A 20,750-nucleotide genomic window follows, 5' to 3' on the forward strand; every position below is an offset into this window, starting at 1 on the left:
GATCTATGAAAATAATTCAATGAAAAACACCATTGATATTTTTAAAGAAATTGTGTCGAATCTATGGATTTGTGTAGTATGGACATTTTAATGATGTTAATTCCTCCTTTTCATGAGCATGAAATGTGCTTCCAATTATTTGTTGTTGTTTTTTTCAATTTTTTCTTCAGTGTCTTATAGTTTTCTGAGTATTAGTCCTTTACCTCCCTGGTTTAATTTATTTCTAGGTATTTTACCTTTCTTGGTGCAATTGTAAATGGAATTGTTTTCTTAGTTTCCCTTCCTGATATTTCATTATTGGTGTATAAAAACAAAACAAAACAGCCAAAACCTGTTTGGCTCAGTGGATAGAGTGTCAGCCTGCGGACTGAAAGGTCCCGGGTTCAATTCCAGTCAAGGGCATGTACCTTTGTTGTGGGTACATCCCCAAGTAGGAGTTGTGCAAGAGGCAGCTGATTGATGATTCTCTCTCATCAATGTTTCTAACTCTCTATCCCTACCCCTTCCACTCTGTAAAAAATGAATTATATATATATATATATATATATTTTTTTTTTTTTTTAAAGCAACTGATTTCTGAATATTTACTTTGCATCTTGTTAAATTACTGAATTCATTTGTCAATTCTAGTAGTGTTTTGGTGGAAACTTTAGGGTTTTCTATAAACAATATCATGTCATCTGCAAATAATGACAATTTTATTTCTTTCCAATGTAGATGCTTTTCTTTTTGCTTGGTTGCTATGACTAGAACTTCCAGAACTATGTTGAATAAGGTTGGTGAAATTGATATTCTTGTCTTGTTCCTGATTTTAAGGGAAACAAACGTTTTTAGTTTACCCTGGTTGAATATGATGTCAGCTATGGGGTCTGTCATATATAGCCTTTATTACATTGAGGTATGTTCTCTCTATTCCCACTTTGCTGAGAGTTTTTATCATAAATAACTGCTGAATTTTGTCAAATGACTTTTATGCAGCTATTGATATGATCATGTGATTTTTATCCTTCATTTTGTTTATGTTGCGTATCATGTTAATTGGCAGATATTGAACCAATCTTGCAAAAAGTTTAAAAAGTTGGTAGATTTTAACTCAACTATACCAATTATATCATTAAGTATAAATAAATTAGACAGTTCAATTAAGACAGAGATTTTTTACAATGGATAAAGATGCAAGACCTGCAAGTGTGTGTGTCATGCTAAATGAAAAAACAAAGCCAGGATGGTCTGTCAAGAAACATTCTGTAGGTCTACACCATATAATAATGATGACAAAACTGTGAGGAAGAGCAGATAAGTGTGCTCTCAATTTTATTCAGAGGACCCTAATCCCTTTAACTCTGAAAATCTTTTTCACTTCAGAATTACCTATCTCCTACATTCTTAGCAACCAAGTCAATAAGAAAAAAGGCTGTACTAAGCATCCAGACTCCAGAGGAGCAGTGATTTTCTCAATCTTTCCTGTGAGTTTCTCTTGGATGTCTATGGGTCTAGTCTATAGATTCTAATTCATCAGCATAGGTAATCTATGAAATATCTTTCCAAAGTATCTTAAAAGTCCTCAGTTACCTGGGTTTCTTCATTGTGTCTTTTTTTCCACATTGTCATTTCACCCCCCTCATACTTTCAACATACCAGAAGATGTTTAAAGCTAGTAAGTGTTTAAAGTAGTAATAGCAACCATTTGTTGATATTTATTGCATATGAAGAAGTGAAATGTGTAACAATCAAACAAGTACTGGGAACCAAGGTCATATTGTTACAGTCTTTCACCTTACATGAAGTGACATTATTTGAAGGTAGATTCATAGTTCAAATTGTAAACCCTATGGCAATGACGAAAAGAAGTTTAGTAAGTATATAAGGAGATAAAATGATTTTTCAAAAATGCTCAGCAAAATTAGAGAGGGCAGAAAAAGGAAAAAGAAACATAGAAGAAATGAAACTAATAGAGAACAGCTAGCAAGATGGTATATATTTTTAATAATAATAATACTTTTTTAGGAGTGTCCCAGGGCAGCTCACAGAATCCTAGACTAGTTGTGCCATTAAGTGTAATGATATACAATCAAAGATTCACTTGCCTTTGCTAGAAAGATAGCTCATATATATATTTTTTAAATCCATATCATACAATTTTTTTATTTAAAAATTCTTTATTGTTTAAAGTACTACATAAAACTCATTTTCCCCCATTGACCACTCCCCAGCTGCCCCCACCCCAAGACAGTATATTTTAATACACTATACAATAAATTTAAAGGTGAATGATTTAAGAATAGTTAAAAATTGACAGACTGGATTTAAAAAAAAAAAAAAAAAAAAGTAAGACCCAACTATATGAGATTGTATTGATCAGGGGAACAAAAGTAATAGAATGGATTATTGGCCATTGACTCACATGATCATGAAGACTACATTCCACAGCCCTCTGTCTGCAAGCTAGAGAACCAGTAAAGATGGTGGTATAATTCAGTTAGAGTCCAAAGTCCTGAGAACCATGGGGACTAATGGTACGAGTTCCAGTGGGATCCAAAGGCCAAAGAATCAAGAGACCAATGGGGTACATGTCAGTCCACATCTGAAGGTTAAGAACCAAGAGCACCAATGTCCAATGGCAGGAGAAGGTGGATGTCCCAGCAGAGGCAGAGAACGAATTTGTCCTCCCTCTCCCTTTTTGTTCTATCAGGCTCTCAGATGACTAGATGATATTTACCCACATTGGTGAGAGCAATCTTCTTTAATTAGTCTATTGATTCACATGTTCATTTGTTCTGGAAACACCTTCACAGACACACCTAGAAATAATGTTTTACAACCATCTGAATATCCATTAGCCCAGTCAAAATTAACCATTATAGAGGTCTACAAGAAACATTTTTTAATATTATGATAGAGGACTTCCAGTTTCAGATCCAATATGTAAAAAGTTTGGAAGTTATAACTCATATCCGAGAGAGAGAGAGAGAGAGAGAGAGAGAGAGAGAGAGAGAGAGAGCGAGAGCTGAAAAGCAATGGCTTTTCTTGGACCCAGCAGAGAACTGAGGCTGCCTGGCAAATTGCCACCCCGAAATCTGGGTAGACAGATCCAGAGTTGAAGCTCAGATTCACTTACCTGAAACAAAAATCCACCAGAGTCATAAGCTTAATTGGCAGATTTGACAAAGGTTGAGTACACTGGCTTGAGTGAGAAACTTGGTTGCAGTTTTGGAAAGGGGGCACATATATCATTAGTTCTACCTCCAGGAATCCCACCAAATTCTCAGAGAAAAGGTGAAAAAGATCCCCCTCATGGCTCTGGCGTGGGGGGGGGGGGGGTGAGAAGAGGACTAGAAATCATTGAAAAATGTGCCCAGAGTGGTGTTTTCCATAGCAAAAGCCCAGTCTCCAGGGCAGGGGGGGGGGGGGGGGAGACTTTAACAGAGCCCTATTCAGGACCACACAGCATGAGTAGTTTACAGAAACAAGGCATGTATCACCGACTTTGGGGGCTGTGCAGCACAAGCCTAGGTTGAAATCTGAGATGGTCAAGATCAAGTGGAGAAAGTGTAGGATGGTCATGGTCAGCCCTGGCCAAATTGCTCAGTGGTCAGAACATCAACTTACAGACTGAAGGCTTAGATTCCCTATCAAGGGCATGTACCTCAAGTGAGAGTTTACTCTCCCCTCCCCAGTTGAGGGTGCCCCATTGGGGAGGCAACTATCTAGAACCAGTCCATGTATCTTTCTCACACTGATGTTTCTCTCTCCCCCCTCCATCTCCCTCCCTTTCACTCTCTCTAAAAATCAATGGAAAAGAATATTCTCCAGTGAGGATTAAAAAGAAAAAAAGTCATTGTCCAACTGTTTTGGGGGAAGTGTTAATTTCTGCTCCCAAAGCTAAAGTGTCTGTGGTGAAATAAGCTTTCTCAAGGCCACATAATAAATGCCCCTCCTAATGAGGCAGTTGATACATTTAACATAGTAAAGTCTCAAAGAAAACTCCAAGTAAAATTGAAAGCTATTATAATACATCTGAAAACCTAAGATAGGTAAAAGTAAAGTTTTAAACCCGCTACAGTGATATGAAAGCTTGAGAAAAGAAGAAAAAGCTTGGAATCACTGCCACCAGAGATATAAAAGGAAGTCAAGGAATGAAAAATTGAAGTTTGTTTACCAAGCAGCTCAAAGAGCCCCCTTTAAGTCAGATGAGACTTTGGAGCAGAGCCAATCAACCTAGTTCAACAGCCCAGAACAAGGAGAGGGGCAAAGGTACTGATAAAATTCCCAGACTGGAAATGAACAGGGCAGGTGCTAGAAGTCCTGATGGAACCTGTTCCTTTCCTGGGGCTGCCATTAAAAAGCACCACACACTGGCTGGCTTACCCCACAGGAACCTATGGTCTCAGTGCTGGAGGCCAGGGGTCCATAGGTGTTGTCAGGGCCCTGCTCTCAGGGAAGCTTCTAGGGGAGAAAGGATTCTTCCTTCCTTTCCCAGCTTCTAGCAGCCCCAGGCTTTCCTTGGCTTGTGATAGCGTGATTCCAATCTCTCCTATGGCCATATTCCAAGCCTTCACGTGGCATTTCATGTGTGTGTGTGTGTGTGTGTGTGTGTGTGTGTGTGTGTATGTGTGTGTGTGTTTACAAATTTCCCTCTAATTATAAGAATACCAGTCACGTTGGGTTAGTCCCACCCTAATGTCCTCAATTTAATTTCCAATAAGGTCATGCTCACAGGTAGGACTTCAACATATCTTTTTGGAGGACACATTCAACTCACAACCTCCAGTAACTTGGAGAGTGAAGGAGAACTGAGCAGAAATCATTAGATGAAATCACACTGGCCTGGCTGAATAGGAAGAGAAGCCAGAATGGGCTGGGACACAGGCAGGGGAAGGGTTAGGGAGGGTGCTAGAAGTTTTGAAAGAAGCCTTGTTAAATCACTCCAGAAAATATTGAAAATCTGGGAGAAAACACATCAACATGTTAGTTATGGTGGGACCACTGATGGCTTTAATTTTATTTACACACTTTGTACATTCCAAATTTTCTACAAGAAGTGCATGACTTTTATAATGAGAGCAATAATCGTTATTTTTAAAATAACTATCCAGTAACTTCCACAATACTCTTGAGTGCTTACAATTGAGAGTATAAAGGTAAAGAGAAAAACACATATATAGGATAAAATGTAAGAAAATAAGAAACAAATTTATGCTGCATTCTATAAATACTTACAAATAAATGCAGAGTAGGAAAAAAATAATGTGACTTTCATCTCAAACAGATCTAAATTGAATCCCAACACTCCCATTTGCCAGCTAAGCAATAATGAGTGAATTACTCTAAAGGTTTGTTTTCTCACTTATAAAAATAGGATTTTAATCTCCATCTCATCAAGCTGTTAGAGTCATATGAAACCATTATGTGAAGAGGCTAGCACAGTATAAATACTTAAATGTTTTTCAACACTTTCACTATGTCAATAAACTTGTATATACAATCTATGATAACAAACTTGACGGCTGAGACCTGGTCAGGTGAAGAGAGCAGTAACATGGGCAGAGTCAGTTTTCTGATCCAGAAAAGTGAAGGATACCAGTACTTACTGGAAGGAATAATTATGCAATGGAAGTGAATGTGGATTCCATACATTTGTCAAGTTTCAGGAAAAAATGAGATAAGCCTCAACGTGGGATGTCCACGCTATGTGCCTATAGCACCAGTTGGGACACTTCAGTCTGCAAGTAACCGAAATGCAACTAAAATCGCCTCATACAAAAAGGGAGCAATAATCTCAGATAACAAGTAGTTTGGGATTAGGGAAATTCCAACAGTTTGATGCCAGCAAAGACCGTGTTTTTTCTTCCTTTCCACTGTTACTGTACTCTCCTCAGGTCCAAAACAGCTGCTAATATAGAAAAGAGCTGTGGCTTTCCAAATACCTCTTTTTAGAAGCTACAAAAATATTCCCCAGGAAGTTCCCCCACCCTGGAAAACTTGCCAACCTGTCTCATTGGCCAGAATTACCTCCCATGGGACTGCTTCTCCTGAAGCCACAGAGGGCGGACACCAAGCAGTTCCATTAGAAAGTGCCAGAGGAGAAGCTGAGAAGTGGGGCCAGTGGCTAGAAAGGCAACAGGATGTGCCATATCTGTCTATGCACGGGACACACAGGGAGACGAACAGAACACAAAACTGGAGTTCTGAGTGGACAGTACTGATGTGCTTTGAAGGATCACTATGCAGTTAAAGAGGAGGGCCAACAAATGGTGTCCCTGAGACAGAGACAGGGATTCTTGGGGCGGGGAAGAACAGCCATCATCACTTCCCACCAGTCACCGGTGGGATGACTAAAGATGCTAACGGGCTCAACCAGAAAAACGGCCGGAGACATGAGACAAAAGAACAAGAGAAAGTGTGCAGGTGCATTCCATCCACAGCATTGTAGAACGAGATATCCCCAGCCCCATAATCTAGGAAAATGCCCACCCGGTGAAGAGCTGACTCTAGCTTGGCGGGATTTACAGGGGAGCCTGTGAGGGGCCAATAGCCAGCAGGACTCCAACAGATAGCCCAGATGCCCAAGTGAGGAGACATTTCTGCGTTATCAACAATCCCCATGATGTCCTCCTGACACACCCCCACAGCAATCTCCCGGGTATCTCGGTTCTCCACTTCCCAGTAATGTTTCCCTGAAGTGAAAACGTTTTTCCCCAAAACGCACGGTAAGTGTTGAAATCTCTCTACGAAGTGTGTGCTCTGCTGGGGATTCCTCCATCCAGTGAAGTAGTTCCATGCTGAAGAGAGTAATGGCCTAGAATTGGCAGGTGCTCCATTTTTCACATACTTCCCTTCCTGGGAGAAGACAAGTTGGGGATGACCTGTGTCTTCAGCCGCACTGACAGGCACTGCAGAGAAAAAGAGAGCTGAGGTAAATAACACAAGAGCTCACCACCAGCCCTCCTCCAGAGACGCCCGTCATTCCAGCTTCAGCTCCATCTTTCTCCTCCCAACGTGTGCTATCAGGCATGCGACTCCTCATTGCCTCTCAACTATCCCTCAGGTGGGTCACTAGCAACCTGAAATCCTCATTTCCCTTCTGCTGCAAAAGACTAAGTCCTAGAAAATGGGGAGCTCGTTAGATCATGGCCGTAAGACTTCACAACCAGCATAAAGTTTGGAGAAATGTTAACAAATTCTGACTTATTGAGTCAGAAGTAGACCAAGACTGTTGACTGGCTGGTCCTCTGTACAGGTACCTATGAATGTCATCGTTAACAAGGCTTCTCTTTACCGGTTCCAGTTGTTCACTGGGCATCTCCACAGGCCCCCCACAGATAACTGAGAAAGGAACTTATTATCCTAAGTCTCCTTCCACCCATTTGGGATGAGGCCCAAGTTTGATCTAGGGTTGTGTTTTTTTTATATCTTCCATGTCTCTATATGCCTATTTACAGAACATTTATAATCACTGTATTAATGTCTTATGTTTATTCTAATAACCTGGTCAATCCTGGGTTGACTTCTATTAATTATTCTCATTGAGTCATGTTTCCCTACTTCTTTGCATGCCTGGTAATCCTTGATTGGATGTCAAACACTGTGCATTTACATTGTGAACATGCACTCATTTTTAAAAATCCCAATCAATCTTTTGAGCTTGTCCTGGCATGCAGTTACTCGGGAATAATTTGATCGTTTGGAGTCTTCATTCATGTTTTAGGTGGGTCCAAAGCACTGCTCAGTATAGGGTAAATTATTCCCCACTAATGAGGCAAAACTTTCCTGAAAACTCTATTCAGTAACCATGAATTAAGAGTGTTCCAGTCTGGCTGGTAGAAACAGGTATTGTTCCTAGCCCTGTATGAGCATCAGGAACTGTTCCTTATAATCATTTTGGAAACTTTCTTCCTTAACCTCAGATAGTGCTTCACATGCTTGTTCTGATCAGGACTCTGCTGAAAACATCAGGGTTCTTTCCCTGTGTAGCCATCTCCTCTCCAGTACTCTGCAAACTCTCACTTTTTTTTTGTTCTCCCTAGACTCTCAGTTCCATTGCTCAACTCAGACAAGTCTACCTAGCATTATCTCGGTTAAACCTCCCTATGATAGACTGAAAACTCTCTCAAGGGTATAGGCTGGAACAATCTCCTCATCTGTTTCACTTTATAAGTGATCACTGCCTGATGCTTGGTGTTTTGAAAATTGTTGTTTCTAGTACTGTTTTTTTGTTTGTTTTGTTTTGTTTTAATTAACAAAAACAGTTTCAGGCAGAGTTCCTGTTACTTCATTTTAGCCAGATGGGGATATCAGCAACATGGTTCTTAACCAGGGATGTGCACGAGAATTGCCTATATGGCTTTTACAACATGTACATGCTTCCATACTTCCCTGGAGATCCCATAAGTCTATCTTTGGCCTTTCCTACACTCCTCTTCTCAGCCTCAGTCCCCGCCTTTCCCTACAATTCATCTTTATGGTTTAGTCACACAGGATACCCTCCATTTTCCACATCTTTAGTTCATGTTGCTGCCTCTGCTTGAAGAGTACACTCCCTTTTTCCACATGGCAAGCTCCTACTCATCCCTCAAATTGTCATCTCTGCTGTGAAAACTTCCCTACTTCACCCGCCATGTACTTCTATAATATTTCATACCACTGATAAACCCCGAGTCCACAATATTACTGTGATATGTGTCTGCCTCCAATTTGCTTATGAATTCTTAGAAGAGGTCTTTTTTTTTTCTGTATCACTAGTGCCTTATAACAATACATAGCATGTGCTAAATGTTTCTTTGTTTTGTTTTCTATTGTTGTTAATCCTTGCCCCAGGATATTTTTCCATTGTTTTTAGGGAGAGAAAAAGAGAAAGGGAGAGAGAGAGATAAGCATTGATGTGAGAGAAATACATTGATTGGTTGCCTTCTGCATGAGCCTTGACCAGGGCCTGGACTGGGAAGGAGCCTGCAACCAAGGTATGTGCCCTTGACAGGAATCAAACCCAGGACCCTTTGGTCTGCAGGCCGATGCTCTATCCACTGGACCAAACTGGCTAGGGCTAAATAAATGTTTCCTGAATGAAGCATATATCCATTCATTCCTAAGTAATTACCATCCCCCCCCCCCCCCCCCCCCCCCGCCATCCTCCTGTTGGCTTCATATCCTATTTCCTCCTTCCTTTCCAGACTTCTCTCTGTTTATTCTCTTATTTTAAAGACTTATAGGGAGCTCCAACTCCTAGAAATTCTGCTCACCTTCGAATCGTTTCAGCATTTCCTTCATCAGTGGTATATGGCACATAGTCTTCACCTCCAGGACTTCAAGGGAGTAGTTTACATCTTGGTTCTCACTCCTAAAAAAAGGACAGAAGGCTGCTCTTCTAACTTAGGAGACAACTAGGGGAGTTAAGACCCCCAACTCCTATGAAGGTTCCAACTCCAAAGCCTAGACAATTCTCCAAAGCCTAGACAACTTCTCTGCTAGTCCTCCTTGTAAAGTGAACAGCACCCCTCTCCGCAGGCCCCTCCAGGTGTGACCAGATGGACCTATGCAGCCCGACCTTGTTCCCCTTCTACTCAAGCGGTATCTTTACCATTCCATGCAGACCCCATAAGAAAGAAGGAGTTCATACCTGGCCAAAAGATCTTTGGGATTCTGTAAAGAGAAGAGAAGGAAGAAAGATGTAAGTTTGTACCTCCTTCTTGAGAGCTGGTACTCAACTTTATGAGCAGTATTTTTCTGTAAGCTGCTTTTGTTTGTCACATATGATCTCTTTCTGCCAAAGCCAATCAACTGACACAATGTAGGTTTTTTCCTCCTGTGACCCCTCTGTACCATTTGACAAAGTCAATCAATCTCTTTCTTGAAACTTTATTCTTTCTCTTTTAGCACTATGACATTAACTCTCTAGTGATTTTTGCCAACTTCTCCATCTATTCTCTTTCAATCAGAGATAATAACAAATGTTGGCTAGGATGTGGTAAGAATGTAAAATGGTTCAGCCACTTTGGAAAACAGTTTAGCAGCTTCTTAAAAAGTTAAATATACAAAATGACTAGCAAATCTGCTCCTACTATTTTGAAAACATATATTCACACACAGAGAGCCAGACAAATGTTCATAGCAGCATTATTCATAACAGCCAAAAGGAAACAACCCAATGCCCATCAATTTCTGAAAAGATAAACAAAATGTGCTATATTCTACAATGAAATACTACTCAGGAATTTAAAAAGGAATTCAAATGCAATGCTAATATATGCTACAACATAAATAAAACTCAAAAACATTATATTAGATGAAAGAATACATACACAAAGATGATATAATATAATTGTGTGATATATTCAAAAAAGTAAAATCTTCAGAATCAGAAAGTAGGTTGTGGGAGTCTGGGGGTAAGAACAAAAACGGATCTTATGGAAATGCTGTAAAGCTGGATTTTTGTAAGGGTTTAACAACTTGATAAAATTATATTACTCAATTGTACACTTAAAATGGAGGAATTATATCTCAAGAAAGCTGTTTTGTTTTGTTTGTTTTTTAAAAAAGGGAATGTATCGAAATGATTAATTACCATTTGAAACGTACTCAACCTCATTAGTCATTAACTGCCATGTACCTTTCAGAAAGAGGGAAGAGGTGCTGATTGAGGGCATGAGATAACACCATACATCATTTTGGATGGCTAAAATTAAAGAACTGGTCATTCTAAGTATCAGTAAGGATATAGAGCAACTGGATCTTACACACATTGCTAGCAATGGTGTAAACTGGTACAACTACTGTGATCAGAGATTGCTCTCATTGATACATATACATAACTGACAGAAAATGTACACATAGTGCACCAAAACAAGATGTTCTTAACTGCTTTTTGTTTCAGTAAACACTGGAAACAATCCAAAGCTTGTTAATAGTAAAATGACTAATATGTTTTTGTGTACTGACACTATGGAAAACTGTCACCCCTCATATCCAGGGTTTTGAATTCTATATCCGGTAGTTTGCTTTCCTCCATTTCTTTCATTTGTGACCTGTTTCTTTGTCTCTGCATTTTGGCTGCTTCCCTGAGTTGACTGAGTGGCTTTGTGTGCCAGGTGTCCTATAGGGCCCAGTGGCTCAGCCTCCCAGTTACCTGAGGTGGACACATACCCTGTTTGTACAGGGTGGGGCAAAAGTAGGTTTACAGTCAGAGTCTTTTGCACCCCCCGTACAAACATATAAATAAGACAAATAGAAAAGTCTTAGATGTGCTTCAGATCCTAGATAAATTATTGGGCCAGGTGAATGATACCTACAGTGTACTGAATTAAGTTCCTTTAAATAGTAAATCTTTGATTATTTAATTGTATAACGACAGTAGTAATACAATCATCAACAGAGAGAAAATGTTTCTTCTATTAAACTCACTCACTAAGAAAGACATTTAGCTCTGAAGGCAAGAGAGTTCAGTTAGTGATGTTAACGAACCCCTCCCCTGCCAGTCTCACCTGAAGCAACTCCAGGATGGAGCTCTGGCTCTTCTCCTCCACCTCTAAGATGAGCTTCTTCAGGGAAGTGATTATCTGATGGAGCCGTAATGTGTTCTCAGTCCGCTTCTTCTTAGTCTCTTCTTCTTCTTTGCTCAACTTCTGAAGAAACAGTTGCTCTTCTTCGGCCAGGAAGTCATGCAGCTTCGTAAATTCTGCGCTGAATCTCAATTTCTGGTTCTTCATCTTGTCCTAGAGACACATGAGATTTGCTCAGTCCTTGTTTCTGCCCAGTCCTTACTCCTAAACTCCTTGCACAGGACGCCCCAGTAGCCCATGGTCCTTCCATTCTAATCACCTCCTCCAGAAAAGCTCCTGCCTACCCCGCCCCACAAATTTCCAAAAACTGCTCCTCTGTTTAAACTTACTTGCTATCTTTTTTTTAAAAAAAATCAATCTTTATTGTTCATATTATTACAAAGGTTCCTCATTTCTTCCCTCCTCCACCAGGTTCCCACCCCACCCTCAGCCCCCTTCCTCTCCCCGATTGTCCTCATCCATAGGTGCACAGTTTTTGTTCAGTCTCTTCCTCCCTCCCTTTCCCCAATAGTAAATCCCTTTTCAGATAGTAAATCAGTTACTTAGCATTTTCTCATATCAATAATACCTCCACATGCCCAAAGATACACTTCACACAAAAGACACTTCAAATAGGTCAACCAACCTCATCCAGGCCCCGCACAAGGCACTCACAGATCAACACCCCAGCGCTATACTAACTCAACATATCCAGATCTAAGCCTTCATCACTTGATTCAGCAGACCCTCAAGTTCCTGCAAAAGTTTCCAGCCATGTCTGAGAGGCAGCCTTTGGGCGGGGGCAGGCAAGGAGCGAGCTGTTCCGGGCCTGGCTGCTCCGGGCCTGGCCTCTGTTGCTCTGGTCCGTTCCACAACCAGCTGCTCTGGGTCTGGCCACTGCCGCTCCCAACCTGGTTGCTCTGGGCTTGGCTGCTGCTGCTCCGGGCCTGGCCACTCCCAACCCGGCTGCTCTGGGCCTGGCTGCTCCAGGCCCGGCCGCTCTGGGCCTGGCCGCTCTGGGCCTGGCAGCTGCTGCTCCAGGCTTGGCCGCAACCGACCCGGCTGCTCTGGGCCCAGCTGCTCCGGGCCTGGCTGCTCCCAGCCTGGCAGCTGCTGCTCCAAGCCTGGCCGCTCCCAGCCTGGCAGCTGCTGCTCCAGGCCTGGCCACACCCGACCCGGCTGCTCCGGGCCCGGCCACTCCGGGCCTGGCCGCTCCAAGCCTGGCAGCCGCTGCTCCGGGCCTGGCCGCACCCGACCCGGCTGCTCCAGGCCTGGCCGCTCCCAGCCTGGCAGCTGCTGCCCCAGGCCTGGCCACACCCGACCCGGCTGCTCTGGGCCCGGCTGCTGCTGCTCTGGGGCCTGGCTGCTGCTGCTCCGGGCCTGGCTGCCACTGCCTTGTGCCTGGCCATTCTAGGCCTGGCTGCCGCCGTTCCAACATTCTGTCCCTTTTTTTTTTATTTTTTTTATTTTACTTGCTATCTTTATAGTAGCCTTCATAGTGTTCATTGATTCTTTGAAACATCTGGGTCTCTACTATAGCTATCAATGCTTTGTTTGCGTACTTTTTAAACTAAAATGCACTTTCACATCTACTACTTAGTTTAGCTCTCAGAACACCTACTCTTCCGTTTTGGTCAACATTTAGATATGTGCTTGTGCACACACACACCATGCCTCCCAACTCTGAAAGCACAGTCCATTTACTTTCTACAATGCCATGGACCCAAACCAATTCCAACCTTAGGAAAAAGTGGGAAAGAAAGGGGCACTACCTTAACGTAGAGATGGGGATGAAGTATATGGAACTCAGAGATCATTGGGGACAGATACATACTTCCTGTTCTAACACCTTATCTGCAAGGGGCCTGACAACTGATGGCCTCCTAAAAGCTCATCCCAGCAAAACTACATAAGCAGACACAGACTGCAAGGGCCTCAGAGGCAAGAGATGTCCAACCACTGCTGCTGGTGCCTACCTTCCACGCTGCAGCATTCTTCACTTCCATGTCCTGTAAGTGCATGGCTTTCTTCATCTTGGCCGTTAGACTACACTGAGTCATGAGAAGTTTTTCCTGCCAGCAGAAACACATGTTAGACAGAAATCATCTCTCCAAGCAACTTCCTTGTTCAAGAGCTTTAAAAAGTAACCTAACGGGGGGGGGGGGGGGGGGGGAGGGGGGGGGGCAATGTTAAAATATGTACACAGATAATAATTTAATTAAAAAAAAAAAAAAGTCACCTAACCTAAACAGGCTATCTTCAGAATAAGAAATATTCTGGTCTTAAATCGCTACAAAACTATACAGAGTTTGCCTATTAAATTGGCAAAAACTGACCACTGTTAGACAATTAAAAAGTACCTAGCACTGGCAAGGCAGAAAAAGCTTCTGGCACCGTCATAAGTAGGAAAGCATAAAGTTGCATCCTTTAGAAGGGCAGTGGCAAGATTTCATAAAATTTTAAATGTACATAATACTACTTCTAATAATCTATGCAACAAAACACTACCAAAATAATCAATATATCTATCTCATTATATTAAATTTTACCTCAAAAAATAACATAAATGTTAACTCTGGTTAATGCTGAGCATGCAAAGTATAGGAGGAAGTACTGCCTACAATTAACTTTAAAATGCTTCAAAAGGAAATAATTATTGATGGATACAAAGAAGATATAGACAAATGAACAGATAGATGATTAACAAATGGAATAAAATGTTAATGGTAGTACCTAGATGTGGGTATACTCGTATTATTATAAAACTACAGGCCTGGTGCACGGATTCATGCACATTGAAAGGAAATTAATTAGAAGGTGGCTGGTGGAGTGGGACAGGGCAAGATGGGCCGGACATGCATTGGAACCAACTTCCTATGGTCCCTCCCCAGCCAGCCGCACCTAGGATGGCACCATGGCTTGAAGGGCGCCTGCGGAGTGAGCGGGGTCCCTCTGGCAGGGATCCCATCTGACATCCCCAGAGTGCAAGAGGGCACTCTGCAAAGTTGCTGTCACTGGGCAGCTCCTGTGTTGAGCATCTGCCCCGTAGCAGTTAGTGCACATCATACCTACTGGCCAGTCAGCCAGTTGGCTGGTCACTTAGCCTTTTATATACACAGATTCTTCCAAATTTGATGTATGCTTGAAAATTGTACAGTAAATGTGTGTGTGTGTGGGGGGGGGAGAATAACATTAGGTTATAAAGGAATTTATATAGTTGTTTTATATCACAATATCACTTGTATAATTTTCTAATATAATGTTTTATTTGTAGCATTACAAAATCGACTTATTACTCCTAGTTGCTCACTTAAGTAGGTATATAATCCTGCTACTCTGTAAGTGATTATCTCAAATAATCTTATTATTTTATTCAGTTATGTAACTGCTACTTTGTGATCACTGTCAGGTTCAATGTTTATATGAGGCTTGTAATGAGATAAATAGCTGATATGTATGTGACCAAGATTTTAAGTTTTCACTTTTGATAATGAAAACAAATTAATTTTTTAAATAGAATTTTTCCATTTTTAAAGCTTTTAACAATTCTAGTATGCATGAATTATCCTGCATAGTTGGTTCTAATATCCAAGACTCTTAAGTCTTTCTGAATCTTGCCACACTTGGGATATAAACGGTCCCGGGGAGTAAACTTGGGAGCCCTTTGGGGAGATCAGAAAACTCCTTCCCTGCAGTAACAGAAACTGCCAGGAGGTGGCAGGAGGGCAGCACCAAACATTTCAAAGCTGGCTAGTTGGTTTTTAAAAACCATTTCTCTTGATTTAACATCAGAAAAATTTGTGTATATAAAAGTGCATACACTTGCAGAATGAAGATATCTGCTGCTTGTTTATCATGTTCAAGGAACATTTAACTTCAAATCAGATATGAGTTTCAACCAAACTACCCTGTTTCCCCAAAAATAAGACAGTGTCATATTAATTTTTTCTCCCAAGGTTGCACTAGGTCTTATTTTCAGGGGATGTCTTATCTTTCCATGCACTAGGTCTTATTTTCAGAGGATGCCTTATTTTCGGGGAAACACGGTAGTTATATATCTGAGCCTCACACGTTTCCTGGGTCACAGCTGATGACAAATGGATTAGATGACCTCTTAAATACCACCCCAGCTCTTAGGTCCTGTGCATTTCTGTCACTGTGATCAAGCAGGTAGATGTACCTCCAAAATAAACATCTAATCAGTCCCCTTACTGTCCCCACTGCCACTCTCTAGTTCAGTCACCATCATCTCTTGTCTGGACATGTATAATAACCCCATGACTGGTTTCCTACTTCCAATCTTGTCCTTCTCTCATCTGATATTCACAAAGTAGCTGAAAAAAATCTTTCTAAAAGCCAATCAGAGCATGTCACTATCCTGCTTAAGATTCTTTACTGGCTTTCCTCACCACCAGAAAAATTCAAACACCTTATTATGGCCTGTTTAACCCAAGTCACCTTATGCTACTTTCCCCCTCACTCATGATGCTCCCGGCACCTGGACCTCCTTTCAGTGCCGGGCTCTTCCCAGCCTCGGGGTCTTTGCATTTGCTGGCCACTATCTGGAATGTTCTTCCCACTGTTCCTCAGATGGCTGGATCCTACTCCTCTACCAAGTCTTACCTGAATGTCAGCTGGGAGACAGCGACTTCTCTGGCATGGCACATTATTTCTTTCACAGCATATCATAATCCGTGATTATTTCATCTATTTGTCTGTCTATTGTCTACCTCCTACCCCCAGCCCAAACTGACTTTGCACTTCATAAAAAGTCTTTGTCTTATTCACCATTCTATTCCCAATGCTATGTCTGATGCTGTAGTAGTGTCTGACACAAAATAGTGTTCAAGAAGTATTTGTTAGATGAATTAATAGTAATGAATGGATTAGCTTTGAGAATCAGCAGAATGGCATGAGAATAAGAAGATCAGTACTTAAAGCCTTTCTGTGCAAACAATCTGTTTCCTCAAGTTTATGAAGCTATTTCTTTGTCCTCTTTTTCTGCTCCACCACCCATGACTTTTCAAAACCAACTTGTGTTCATCTAAAAGACCTTTTGATCCTGGCTGGTGTGGCTCAGTGATTGAGTGTCAACCCATGAACCAGGAGGTCAGTTCGATTCAGTTAGGACACATGCCTGGGTTACAGGCTCCATTCCCAGTAGGGGGCGTGCAGGAGGCAGTTGATTTAAGATGTAAGGGCCCTGTTCTCCTTTCATAACCAGCCACTTTATTTGCCTCAGCCCTCACCTACAAATGTATTTTCCCTTCCATTTCTCTGATGGGTCCTTTCAATCTCTTTTGCTGGCTACTAAGCACTGGTATTTCCCAAGCTTCTCTTTATGCCCCCTTTTTCTTACCATCCATGTGGTTCCCCTAGGGCAGTGTTTCCCAAAGTGTGGTACGCATACCCCCAGGGGCACGGGAAGAGTTTGGTGGGGGTGCGCGTTGCACCGGAGTTTGGTGGGGATATGCACTGCACCATGCTTAGCTGCGCCTAATTCTACGTTCTCATGAGTACGAGGGATACTCAGCGTTACGAAAATTATAGAAGGGGTACACATATGTCAAAAGTTTGGGAAACACTGTCCTAGGGAAATCTCACCTGCTTACTTCTTCTATGAGTAGGCTGACAATTCTAAAATAGTGTTTTGAGCCTCTGATCCCCCCTGCCTCCTGTCCCTCATCCTTGGACTTACTGTCACAGTTGCCTCCACTTAACATGTCCCAAAATGAGCACTAGAAACTGGCATCCTACGCTCCTCTCTCTCCCTTACCCACCGAGTCCAATTAGTCACCACGTCGTTCAACTCCAGCATTCAAAATGAACCCATCCCCTCTCTCCATCGCCCCTGCCCTGCACTAACTCAGGCCCATACTGCCTCCTGCTTGGAATGCTGCAACGACAGTCTAATTGGTCTTCTCTAACCACATAGATATCAAAGTGATCTTCCTAAAACAAAAATCTGATGGTGTCATTCCCTGCCTTTAAGTCCTCAATGCCCAGTGCCTCAGAGAGAAAGCTATGAACAACGTCCTTCCTTTCTTCAACCTCAACAACTCCACCATCCTCCCGCCCACGTTCTGTACTCCAGAAGTTCTAAGCAACCTCCAGTCCTCTGACCTATCACACACTGTCCCACACTGCCACTCTGTTCCCTTGGCCCGAATATCCTCTCCCCTCTCTTGCTATACTTACTCTTCAAGGCTGAACTCAGGTGTAAAGCTTCTGTAATGCCGTTCCTCGCTCATCACTGATCACTCTGACCTCAGACTTTCTGGGTACTTGGTACAAACTTGGGTAACTTTCAGATACTAAAAGTGTTGGTGTACATGCTTATAAGACAAGGCCTATGTCTTTCTCATTTGTTTATGTCCAGATTCTAGAACAATGCCTGGCATGCAGTAAGCATCAATAAATGTTGCTGAATGAATTACTATACACTTCACTGTCCAGCTTTACAGCTGTTTCCTGTTTGTAGTCAGCTGATAAAACTGTACATTTTATAGTTTACAAAATCATTTCACTTGTGTCATTAAGTGAGTGCATTCAACCAGTACTTACTAGATACCAATTCTGTTGGAGACCACTGCAGTTACACCATCAGTAATGGAAGGGGGTAGAGCTACTCTGGAAAAGATGATCAAGGAAGATCTTCAAGCTAAAAGCAAGTAAGATCTAAAGGACAGAAGGTGTGGGTAGAGAAAGAGAACAGCCTTGAAAACAAAAGCAAGAAGGCCAGTGTGGCTGGAGCAGAGTGGATAAACTGATTTATTCAACAGAAGCTTCTTAACTAACGTGTGAAACAGGACAAATAATATACAATTCAAATATGAAGTGATTTCCCAACTGATTAAAGAAGCTAGTAACAAAACCTAGCCTCATTACTCCAAACCAGGCTTTTCCCAAATACTTGTCTATGACACCCACAGGACAGACGTGCACTGTCCAATACAACAGCCATTAGGCAGTGAGCACCCGAAATGGGGACAGTGGAATTAATATGTGCTGTAAAAGAAGTACACAGATTTTAAATGTCTACTATGAAAAAAAAAAAAATAGATATCTCACTGATGTTTCCTAAGAACAATGTTAAACAGTATTTTGGATAATTAGGTAAATAAAATACATTACTAAAAATGAATGTGCCCTAGCTCATTTGGCTCCATGCATAGCACATCGGCCTGCGGACTGTAGGGCCTGCGGACTGTAGGGTCCCAGGTTCGATTCCGACCAAGGGGACACGCCAGGGTTGTGGGTTGGAGACCACTGGAGTTACACCAAGTAGGGGGCGTGTAGGAGGCAGCCAATCAATGATTCTCATTCATGTTTCTCTCTCTCTATCCCTCTCCCTTCCTCTCTGAGATCAATAAAAATGTATCTTTTTTTTTTTTTTTAAAGGAGCGTCACCTGCTCTTTGACCACTATAAAACGTATCCAAGTGGTTTGCCTTACGTTTCTATTGGACAGCACTGGTATGCACACGCCCACTCGGTGTGTGAGCCTGAAACTAGCAGCTCCCCAGGGGAATCTAGCCAGTTCCCAGGAAATCCGGGGTGCCGGCACGCCCCGCCCCGCCCTCCCGCCCCCCGTTTCAGCTTCAGCTCTGAGCTCCGCGTAGCACCACTTCTTTGAGCCTCAAAGGGGTTTTCCTGCCTCCAATGGGGCCTGGCAGCCACCCCGCGTCTTCCAGGGCCGCGGAGGGAGCGGCGAACGCAGGGCCGGCCGGCGCCCGCGGCGGGCTCACCCGGTAGCTCTCGAAGGCCTCGTCCACGGGCGCCATGGCGTGGTCCTGGTGCTCCTGGGACTCCCGGCACACCAGGCACACGGGCCGCTGGTCGTCCTCGCAGAAGAGGCGCAGCGGCTCCCAGTGGCGGCCGCACAGCCCGGGCGGCACGGGGCCCTGGCGCCGCCGCCGCGTCTTCTCCGTGAGCCGCGCCAGCGCCCAGTTGGGCCGCAGGGCGCCGGGCGCCGACGGCTGCCGGCACTCGGGGCACAGGAACAGCCCGTCCGCCGGCGTCCAGCCGCGGCGCAGGCAGCGGCGGCAGAAGTTGTGGCCGCACTCGATGGACACGGGGTCGTTGAAGAAGTCCAGGCAGATGGGGCAGGTCAGCTCTTCCTGGAGCTCCTCGGCCTCCATGACGCCTCCCCGACCCGAGCCCTTCCGCCCGGCCGACCGACCGACGCGGGGCTGCGGGCGCCGGGGAAGCGCAGTCCGACTTCCGGGGCTGCGGGGGCGCGCGGGCGTGGCCTCCCAGGCCTGGACACCCTTCGGACAGGACTTGGGCCGCTCTTCCGGTCAACAATAGAAATGCGGAACCCCCTCCCCTTCCACTACCCCCTTCCCTCCGCCCCCCGGAAGCCCGGAGCGGATGCCGAGAATCTCCGGGCCGGGAGGGCGGCGCCTGCGCCTGTGCAGCCCGGGCTGGTGCAGCTGAACCCGAGGCGCTAACGGGCCGGGCCGGCGGGTCAGGTGTGGGAGGTGAGGCTGAGGGCCGCTGGCTGCTCCGTGATTTGAGCGCCGGGTCCTAGGCAAGCTGCACCCAGAAGGACAGGTCTGTGCAGCTGGACCCTGAGGAATGGGGCTTAGAAGGCGCTGGGCCTCGAGGCTTGCTCTCCCTGAAGTCCCCCCTCTTTTTCAGCCTCATTCTGCAAGGAAAGGAGCCCCTTCTCACCCTCCAGCCCCAAGGTCTGGTTGAGTTCATAGAAAAAAGCAGGATATCCTAGTCCCCAACAAAGCCCACCGACTCTCCTCCACTCTTCTCCGGAGTTTGGTGAAACTCCGGTGATGTGCGCAGGAAAGGGGGTGTTTGGGGAGCTATCTGATGGTCCCGTCACCCTGGTTTCCTTCGCTTGCTTCCTCAGCCTAGGAAACAGACCCCAGGTAGAGGGAAACCCCTTCTCCGGGCCTGGTGCACTCACCCAATGCTAATAGGGGTTCCAGTGATTAAGTTAGGGGAAGGAATCCCGGATTAGATGATGATCTCCAGGTTTGACTTCCCATCAGTGTTTTAGTTAGTTCAACTCCCAGAAGGTCTGAGGACCAGGTGATGCTCTGCGCCAGCTCTGGGGGGTCTGCTGAGTCACCGAAGATGCTGGGAAGGAGCAAATCCTGTAGGTGCTGGTGCTGATGCTGGAGCAGTTTCTGATCTTCCTACCTGATGAGGTCAAGACCAGGATGAGAGAGCAATGCTTAGAGAGTGGAGCTGAGGCTGT

General features: G+C 43.8%; 1 protein-coding gene across 1 annotated transcript; it reads right to left on the minus strand.

Moving 5' to 3' along the window:
• Positions 1-2,325: 2,325 nt before the first annotated feature.
• Positions 2,326-19,897, minus strand: TRIM4 (tripartite motif containing 4). Its single transcript, XM_084881430.1, has 6 exons — positions 19,282-19,897; positions 13,511-13,606; positions 11,478-11,708; positions 9,617-9,639; positions 9,240-9,337; positions 2,326-6,893 (listed from the first exon to the last, which is right to left on the minus strand). The coding sequence occupies exons 1-6, from the start codon at positions 19,672-19,674 to the stop codon at positions 6,307-6,309; spliced, it is 1,428 nt and encodes a 475-aa protein (XP_084737556.1). The 5' UTR covers positions 19,675-19,897; the 3' UTR covers positions 2,326-6,306.
• Positions 19,898-20,750: the final 853 nt, after the last annotated feature.

The sequence above is a fragment of the Pipistrellus hanaki genome (genome assembly GCF_964339955.1).
Source record: "Pipistrellus hanaki genome assembly, chromosome: 4".
In the NCBI taxonomy this organism is placed as follows: Eukaryota; Metazoa; Chordata; class Mammalia; order Chiroptera; family Vespertilionidae; genus Pipistrellus; species Pipistrellus hanaki.